At 51.6% G+C, this 9,849-nt stretch overlaps 1 protein-coding gene across 1 annotated transcript; it reads left to right on the forward strand.

The window, feature by feature from the left end:
- The first annotated feature begins 774 nt into the window (after window positions 1–774).
- Window positions 775–8,506, forward strand: trmt12 (tRNA methyltransferase 12 homolog). The gene is made up of 7 exons (XM_069193795.1): window positions 775–1,092; window positions 1,509–1,677; window positions 2,368–2,566; window positions 4,723–4,873; window positions 5,892–6,001; window positions 6,116–6,273; window positions 7,050–8,506. Exons 1-7 carry the CDS (start codon window positions 1,037–1,039, stop codon window positions 7,437–7,439), a joined length of 1,233 nt encoding a protein of 410 aa, XP_069049896.1. The 5' UTR covers window positions 775–1,036; the 3' UTR covers window positions 7,440–8,506.
- The last annotated feature ends 1,343 nt before the right edge of the window (window positions 8,507–9,849 follow it).

Below are 9,849 nucleotides of genomic sequence, written 5' to 3' on the forward strand. Positions count from 1 at the left end.
AATTGTCCTACCCTCACAGCTCTAAAAGTTACCATTTCAGAGGCGTTGGACTAAAGTCCTGACTACTTGGTGATTAAAAATCCCATGTTATTTTTTAAAAAGGATAGGGGTGTGTCTTTGGCTAATGTCCAATCTTTAAATTTCAATTTCATAGCTCTGCACCTCATCTGCATGCAGCGAGGTGGCTGAAGTGAGCTGCACACTTCAGAAATAGGCTCTCTTATTTCTGAAGTGTACACACGTCTCCACACCCACCAGTGGCAGTCAGAGTGCCACTGGGATTTTTAATGACTACAGAGAGTCAGGACCTCAGTTTTACATCTCATCTGAAGGACGGCGCCTTTTTACAGCGTATTGTCCCTATCACTGGTTCAATTGGGGAGATGCGTCAGCATGCGGAGGCTGCAAAGGGACAAGTAATGGGTTTATTCCATGCTGAAAAGAGAAGAAAGAGAACACAACGTTTTGTCTGTGGAGCCTCCTTCAGGTGTCACACCTCGCATACCTCACTTGTAGCCTACGTTATCACACCTGAAGAAGGCTCCACAGCTGAAACACTGTTTATTTTCTTCTCTTTTCAGCATGGAATACACCTTTACTTGTTCCTTTGTCCCCATTGCTATAATGGGACATTAGGACCCACACAGACTGCAGGGTGAGCACCCCCTTCTGACCCCTCACTACTTCCAGCAGCGGCCTTAGCTTTCTCAGGAGGTCTCAGAGCCCCTCTAGGTGTATTATTTTCTATGGTACTATAAAACGGAGGAAGCCATATTGAATGCGGTTGTGTCACATAAACCCGGGGGGTGATGCCTTTTCTGTCGAGCGTGTGTAGGAAGTGTGTATTGAAAGTGATACACTTCGACCCCCTTCTGGGTTTGAATTCTTAGATGATCCAGTTCTGCACGCGGGACTAGGTCAAAAAAAAAAAAGCGGTGAGATTTTGAAACGCCCACACTGAAGCTGGTTGCTCACGCCTGCCTTCTGCGGCTCTTTCATCTGGGTCTGTCCGGGACTGCCGCGGCGTGGGGAGGCTATGGACGTCGATATACCTGCCGTGACGACACCTGTACGGTTTGCGCAGTCATACAGGTTTGTGAGATGGAAAGCGACTGAACGACAATCCTCTATTCGCAACCGCCCGGGTGTTCCTGTGTCCGTGACCACGCCCCCTCCGTGTCGCACACCAGACCCGCTCAGCTTAGCGTTGAATAAGAAGCTGATGTACAGAAGTCTTTATTAAGTAGCTGACTGAAGGGGGACAGAAATATCGAGTGCTTAATATTACCTCTTAAAATAGTTTCAAGTTAGTTACTGTATGTGTAATTATTCTTGTGATTTCCTCAGTGTTTCAGATGCTTCTTCTGTGTGAAGTGTCCTCACCTGCTTTCAGGTTCAGATGCAGCGCTCCGCACTGTTATTTCACTGTTCAATATAAATAAGTTCATTGTTTATAATGCGTCTTACTGCACGTTTATTGAGAACGGCCCCGCCCCCGATCCCCGCAGGAGGTACCTGGAGGAGGTGGGCGCGCTGGATCGGAGGTTCTGCCTGCAGGAGCGCACAGAGGGCCTGGTGGCCTTGCCCATACTGCCGGCCTGCCTGGCACAGCTGGACCTGCAGGCCCTGCAGCGCACTGTGGCCCCGGGCAGCACCTGCTGCATCGCTTACATCCGGGTAAGAGCAGGCCGGTGGACTCGGGGAGAGGGGCAGATCACTGGGGCAGATCACTGGGGCAGCTCTGTGGACTCGGGGAGAGGGGCAGATCACTGGGGCAGATCACTGGGGCAGCTCTGTGGACTCGGGGAGAAGGGCGGATCAGTGGGGCAGCTCTGTGGACTCGGGGAGAGGGGCAGATCACTGGGGCAGCTCTGCGGACACGGGGAGAGGGGCGGATCAGTGGGGCAGCTCTGTGGACTCGGGGAGAGGGGCGGATCAGTGGGGCAGCTCTGTGGACTCGGGAAGAGGGGCAGATCACTGGGGCAGCTCTGTGGACTCGGGGAGAGGGGGAGATCAGTGGGGCAGCTCTGTGGACTCGGGGAGAGAGGCGGATCAGTGGGGCAGCTCTGTGGACTCGGGGAGAGGGGCGGATCACTGGGGCAGCTCTGTGGACATGGGGATAGGGGCAGATCACCTGGGAGGCATTGCTGCCACACTGAGCTGTGTCTCTTCATCTTTCCTAACCAGAAGTATTTATTCAATCATAGACTTTAACAGTACATACCATGTAGTAATGAAACACCTTTCCAGGAATTTGAACATTAAGCAACAAAATGTGAAAATAGGTGCACTGCTTCAGTGACACTAATGCAGAAGTTGCAGCAAGAGAAAGAGAGTCGCAGTACAAATATGTGTGGTCTGCACCAGGACCCTGTCCCATCGAAGAGGCAGCGAGTGAAGTCGGCTCATGACCAGCTTGCGGAGGCTGTCCAGGGCCTGCTGGAGCAGCGGGGGGAGCAGTGGAGCGAGGAGCTGAGGCAGGACCTCCCCCACAGCTGGCAGCGCCATGGCGACCTGGTCCTGCTGGGGGAGGGCTGTTTCCTCAAGCACATCTGGAGCAGACTGGGTGAGTCACTGACACAGCACAGACGCAACACATCTGGAGCAGACTGGGAGAGTCACTGACACAGCACAGACCAACACATCTGGAATAGACTGGGAGAGTCACTGACACAGCACAGACCAACACATCTGGAATAGACTGGGAGAGTCACTGACACAGCACAGACCAACACATCTGGAGCAGACTGGGAGAGTCACTGACACAGCACAGACCAACACATCTGGAATAGACTGGGAGAGTCACTGACACAGCACAGACCAACACATCTGGAATAGACTGGGAGAGTCACTGACACAGCACAGACCAGCACATCTGGAATAGACTGGGAGAGTCACTGACACAGCACAGAACAACACATCTGGAATAGACTGGGAGAGTCACTGACACAGCACAGACCAACACATCTGGAATAGACTGGGTGAGTCACTGACACAGCACAGACCAGCACATCTGGAATAGACTGGGAGAGTCACTGACACAGCACAGAACAACACATCTGGAATAGACTGGGAGAGTCACTGACACAGCACAGACCAACACATCTGGAATAGACTGGGAGAGTCACTGACACAGCACAGACCAACACATCCGGAGCAGACTGGGAGAGTCACTGACACAGCACAGACCAACACATCTGGAATAGACTGGGAGAGTCACTGACACAGCACAGACCAACACATCTGGAATAGACTGGGAGAGTCACTGACACAGCACAGACCAACACATCTGGAATAGACTGGGAGAGTCACTGACACAGCACAGACCAACACATCTGGAATAGACTGGGAGAGTCACTGACACAGCACAGACCAACACATCCGGAGCAGACTGGGAGAGTCACTGACACAGCACAGACCAACACATCTGGAATAGACTGGGAGAGTCACTGACACAGCACAGACCAACACATCTGGAATAGACTGGGAGAGTCACTGACACAGCACAGACCAACACATCTGGAATAGACTGGGAGAGTCACTGACACAGCACAGACCAACACATCTGGAATAGACTGGGAGAGTCACTGACACAGCACAGACCAACACATCTGGAATAGACTGGGTGAGTCACTGACACAGCACAGACCAGCACATCTGGAATAGACTGGGAGAGTCACTGACACAGCACAGACCAACACATCCGGAATAGACTGGGAGAGTCACTGACACAGCACAGACCAACACATCTGGAATAGACTGGGAGAGTCACTGACACAGCACAGACCAACACATCTGGAATAGACTGGGAGAGTCACTGACACAGCACAGACCAACACATCTGGAATAGACTGGGAGAGTCACTGACACAGCACAGACCAACACATCTGGAATAGACTGGGAGAGTCACTGACACAGCACAGACCAACACATCTGGAGCAGACTGGGAGAGTCACTGACACAGCACAGACCAACACATCTGGAGCAGACTGGGAGAGTCACTGACAGCACAGTGAGGACCATCTGGAGAGATGAACGCAGTGGTCTTGTGCATGATGGCCTGTCTTCACCAGAACTATAAGAAGATAAGAAGGTGTGTAGACAGGCATTAGTAGCTGAACAATCTGAGGATTTTGTCCACCTGTTTCAGACTCCCACAACCCTTGATGTAAAAAAAAAGGTTTTGTTCTCAGGTTTAAATGCACTTCCCCTTCATTTCCACTTGTGATTCATGCTTCATGTGCATCATGAGTAGGAGTGGGACATTCCATTAAGTCTGAGGATGCGTCTGGTTGCTTGTGTCAATATAAACAAGAAGCTTCTTCAGGCTTAATGTTTTGCCCTCATATAATTACAGTTTATATTTTTACTGCATGCATTGAATAGTTTGCACTTTAAATGTTGTCTGTCAGGTAGTTCCAGAGTCTTCAGTTTAGTCTGTGTCATTTTGAACTTCCTTTGCTGTTTCGACAGTGTTTTCTAATCCTCCCAGTGTGGCATCGCCTGTGAGCTTGACTAGTTTACTGACTGTGCCGGTACAAATCCCTGCTGTAAATTAGGAGCAGCAGTGGTCCAGTATTGACCCCTGTGGTACTCCACTGATGACTTCTCCCCAGCCAGGGTCTTCAGGCTCCTCCCTGCGGCTGGGCCTTCCGGGAGTGTGGCCAGGGCCTGAGCCTGCAGGGCGTGACTCAGCTTGGTTTGGGGGTGTTCTTCCCACAGAGCCGGAGTTGTGGGGGACCGTGGCATTGGCGCTGGGTGGAAAGCGGCTGGCCAGAATGGGGCGAGTGTCCGCAGACAGTTTCCGGTCCCCTGCGGTGACCCTGTTGCTGGGAGAGGACAGCTGGGTCACACATGTGGACAATGGGATCAGGTAGGACAGCCTCTCCTTTAGATCTGTCTGGACGACAATGTGCACTAATGGTATTTTTATACTTTTTACTTAATGGTATGTTTTATCAATATACTGCTGTGCAGATCCAACAGCTTGGCCTTCCCAGTGACAGGAATGATCCCTAAAACAATAGAGGAAATATGAGATCACTTTATTAGCCATATACAATTCCTTGCATTAGGAATTTGTCTTTTTGCACACCCCAACTTGCTCTCTATGAGACACACAGGCACACAGACGGGGAGAGAGAAGCTTGGGGTCAGAGCGCAGGGTCAGCCATTTATACAATGCCCCTGGAGCAGTTCGGGTTAAGGGTCTTGCTCAGGGGCCCAAGGGAGTAGGATTCCTCTGCCGGCTGTGGGATTTGAACTGGCAACCTTCCAGCCACAGGCGCAGATCCTGAGCCACAGTGTCACCTCTGCACCCTCTGCCATCACAAAAACGTGACTAAATGAGATCTAGATAAAGCATGTCTGAAATCTGCTAACAGTCTCTCTTTCTAAGAAGGAAACAACTAGAATTTGATAAGAAATATAAACCTTGCTTTGTCACTCTGATCATGTGGTTTAACTGGAAAAAAAATAATTGAAAAGGAAATATTAATTAGGTGAGTGAGAATGTCAGCTGATCCCATTTGTTTCCGGCAGCCTCCTTTCTGAATGACATTGCAGTAGCTCACAGTGAAGAAGGCATGTAAATCTACTTGGCTCATATTTATCAGACTGGGGGAGCAACAGCCAGCATCATATCACGAAGAATGGGCACAGACTGTAGCCAGCACAGGTGACAAAGTGGCTTAGTGTTGTACTACAGGAAAGGTCCTGTTCGTCTCCAGAAAGACAGACTAACTCAGCCTTGTGAACCCTCAGTAACCCTGTAATATTTAGCCTTCTGGGAAGACAGGGGAGACCTTTCTTTGAATCATTCCACCACTAGATAAAGTATGCCAGGGTGAGAGCTTGGGTACGGATGTGTAATCAAGAGAAGCGTGTTGCAGGTATGAATTTGATGTCACCAAGTGCATGTTCTCACCTGGAAACATCACGGAGAAGCTGAGGATCGCCTCGCTGGACTGCAGCGGGGAGACCGTAGTGGACCTGTACGCAGGTAAAAAAGAGAACAGTTGATTCCAGTGGAGCCGGTGTTTGTTAAAGAAGAGCGGCGACACAGGCACCTCCTCGCTCACCTGCTCCCCGCTCGGCTCCTCCTGCCCCTCTCCAGGCATCGGCTACTTCACCATTCCCTACCTGGTGTGCGCCGGGGCGGCCCGTGTCCACGCCTGCGAGTGGAACCCCCACGCGGTCGCCGCGCTGCGCAGAAACCTGCAGCTGAACGGAGTGTCCCAGCGCTGCACCGTCCACCAGGGGGACAGCAGACAGGTGAAGACCAGCGGGCACCGCCGCAGCCTTGCATGCCTCTGAAACTGGTTTTAGAGCCACTGGCGTGTTGTAAGCGTGGCACAGTGGTGCAGCACTGGGGACCCTGGGTCCAGTTCCCGGGGCGCTCTCTGCGCGGAGCTTGTACCCCCAATGTTTGAAGTGGGCTTTCTCCGCGTGCTCCAGTTTCCTCCCACATTTCAAGACATACTGGTAGGTTGATTGGCTGCTGGGAAAACTGGCCCTGGTATGTCTCTGAGTGCCCTACAGTTGACTGGCGTCCTGTTCAGGGTGTACCCCGCCTTGTGCACTTTGCTTGCTGAGACAGGCTCCGTCCCCCCCCCCGACCCTGAACTGGGTAAAGCACCGAGAAAAGGGATGGGTGGATGTTGAGCTCTATCCTTTTTAATATCTGAGTCGCAGTACAGAAGAACAAGAGGAACTATGTTGTGTGTTAAGAGCAGCGCCTATTACTGTCACATCCGCTGCTGCGTCTATAAATCCTGCAAAGCTGGGAGAATAGCGCCGCATGTCTTCTTGCAACCTTTACCGATTAAGCTGCTCGATGCGTACCAGTAAAACACGATAAAATAATAAAACACAGTAGAATAAAGATAAAGTCCAGTTGACAGAATGAAACAATCAGAGATCTAGTAGAGGGAGTACTTCCACAGACGAAGGGGGTTGGCGTGAGAACGCGTGGCCGGTACAGCAGTAGACCGCGCCGATGCCTGGTGGTCCTCGAGACGCAGGAGTGAGCCCCCTCTCTGGTCCCGCAGCTCCAGCTCGGCGGCGGCGCGGACCGGGTGAACCTGGGGCTGATCCCCAGCTCGGAGGAGGGCTGGCCCGCGGCCTGCCGGCTGCTGAGGCAGGACAGGGGCGGCGTCCTGCACGTCCACCAGAACGTGTCCTCGCGCCCGCCGAGAGGCGCCGGGGCGGCGGCCCCGCGTGACGGGGGCGGAGAGAGCGGGCAGCCCCCCGGGACGGGAAGCTCCCTGCGGCGGGAGTGGCGGGAATGGGCGGAGGACGCTTCCCGCCGGATTGCTGGCCTGCTGCTGGACGCTCACGGACAGCCCTGGAGAACCCGCGTCCTGCACGTCGAGCACGTCAAGTCTTACGCCCCTCATGTTGATCACTTGGTGCTGGACCTGGAGTGTAGGCCCGTCTGAGGCTGGGAACGGACCTGGACTGGGACTGGGAGTGAACCTGGGACTGGGACTGGACTGGGGCTGGGGCTGGGAGTGAACTTGGGACTGGGGCTGGGGCTGGGAGTGAACCTGAGACTGGGGCTGGGGCTGGGAGTGAACCTGAGACTGGACTGGGACTGGGACTGAACTGGGACCTGGGCTGGGGCTGGGAGTGAACCTGGGACTGGGACTGGGCTGGGACTTTGACTGGGAGTGAACCTGGGACTGGGGCTGGGACTGGGAGTGAATCTGGGACTGGACTGGGACTGGGACTGGTCTGGGCCTGAGTAAAGCACTGTGCTGAAAAGGCTGGCTGTGAACATCAGGGCACTGGTGATCTGCAGCCGGGTCACACCTGAGTCCCTGGCTGGTTGCATGTCAATCAGGGGTCCCCAGCAGCTGTCCCGGGATCCCAGATTTCCATAGGTTTTTTTTTTAATTTGTTACCTTGTCAGGTTATGTAAGTTTACAAAGAGCTGCACCAATCTCATCACGATCGGCTAAACCAGGTGATTTGTTTCATAACTTTGATATCAGTGAGGACCAAGGAGGTATCGCGGGTGTCCATCATCCCCCGAGGCCCAGAGTTCTCTTCCTTGAACAGATTTCCTGCTTAATTCAGCAGTAGTGTGTCTACCGGTGTTCCCAGTCTTTAGAAACTGGTGACCTATAAGACTAACTGGAGTGAGAGCCCTGATCTAGAACAGAGAGCGCAGATCAAATCAAATAAAAATCCCTTTTATGCAGCAGTTACTGTACATCACCAGACAAGAAGCGCTCTTCCCTCTCTCATAATTCAGTGTGTGAAAAATAGGGTCAAAACAGGTCAAAAGACTAACAATAAGCAGATAATTACAGAGTGCTGGGTGGAACAACAGCTACAATGTCATTATTCAGACTGCAACCCCCTGAGCTTTAACCACTGCCTACAGCTGCTTGTACCCACACCTAGAGAGCCTCTTTTAAAGCATCCTGTTCTGCAGTGTCTGTAAATGTCACACTCCTGTTGTAGCATCTCGTCTTCTGAATAAATGAGAGGATTTTTTTTTTAGTCCTTGGCATTCTGAATCATTAATTCCTTGTGCAGGCGTGCAGACACAGGGAGACTGGAGTTTCCTAGAAGAGCCCAGGACCCCAAGCTCTTGGCTGAAAATAATGCTCCATGCAACTACAACTCTTTGTGTAAAGAAGCATTGTTATAAATAAATTACTCTTTAATTTCCAGTTGTGCCCTTATATTGTGCCAGCAGCCATATCACCCTGCAACTCACAACTGGCAGCCCACTGAAGCCCAGCAGGTGTGAGCCTGGTCAGTACCTGGATGGGAGACCTCCTGGGAAAAACTAAGGTTGCTGCTGGAAGAGGTGTTATTGGGGCCAGCAGGGGGCGCTCACCCTGCAGTCCATGTGGGTCCTAATGCCCCAGTATAGTGACGGGGACACTATACTGTAAACGGGCGCCGTCCTTCGGATGAGACGTAAAACCGAGGTCCTGACTCTCTGTGGTCATTAAAAATCCCAGGGCGTTTCTCGAAAAGAGTAGGGGTGTAGGCCGGCATCCTGGCCAAATTTCCAATTGGCCCTTACCAATCATGGCCTCCTAATAATCCCCATCTATGAATTGGCTACATTACTCTGCTCTCCTCCCCACTGATAGCTGGTGTGTGGTGAGTGTTCTGGCGCACTATGGCTGCCGTTGCATCATCCAGGTGGGGGCTGCACACTGGTGGTGGTGGAGGGGATCCCCATTACCTGTAAAGCGCTTTGAGTGGAGTGTCCAGAAAAGCGCTATATAAGTGTAAGCAATTATTATTATTATTATTATTATTATTATTATTATTATTATATCCTTATTTCACTTCTCAGCCCCCTAGTTTGTACCCATTTATACATCCCTGCCGACAAGAGAAGAAAGAAAGCAACGTTTCGGCCGTGGAGCCTTCTTCAGGTGTGTACAGTACATGCTTAACATCTCCCCTCTGCTCCAGCTTTTATTTTCCATGTTCAGTTGACAGACCCAGCGCGCAGATGTCTGCTCCTAAACCACGTGGCATGATCCATCTGCGATTCAAACACAGCGCTTGACAAGGCGTTATTCTGCCAAAAGCACTTTTTCACGTAACGTGAAGAGAATAACCCGAATGTTATATGTTATTGTATCCGTTAATATATTTTTCTCAGGGGATATGATGCGCCCACATAAAAAAAAGAACACGAGGCTTTCACTAACAGAGTATACTAACCGACACGTTTCACGTCGGAGGTGAAAATATATCCCCTTACTGTCATTATTCGATTGATTTGTAGACCGAATGTGGGCAAGCGGTCAAGCAGTGCTGAACTAGGAAGTGATACCCAAGACAAAATCACCTGTCGCTGAGCACTGCGTACGT

The sequence above is a fragment of the Lepisosteus oculatus genome, chromosome 8, assembly GCF_040954835.1.
Source record: "Lepisosteus oculatus isolate fLepOcu1 chromosome 8, fLepOcu1.hap2, whole genome shotgun sequence".
NCBI lineage: Eukaryota > Metazoa > Chordata > Actinopteri > Semionotiformes > Lepisosteidae > Lepisosteus > Lepisosteus oculatus.

Excerpts from the sequence above, each read along its gene's own strand:
- trmt12 (XM_069193795.1), top strand. The coding sequence starts at position 1,037 with ATGGACGTCGATATACCTGCCGTGACGACACCTGTACGGTTTGCGCAG. Across the intron at positions 1,678-2,367 it reads GCTGCATCGCTTACATCCGG|GACCCTGTCCCATCGAAGAG; the intron begins GTAAGAGCAGGC and ends GGTCTGCACCAG. Across the intron at positions 2,567-4,722 it reads GCACATCTGGAGCAGACTGG|AGCCGGAGTTGTGGGGGACC; the intron begins GTGAGTCACTGA and ends TTCTTCCCACAG.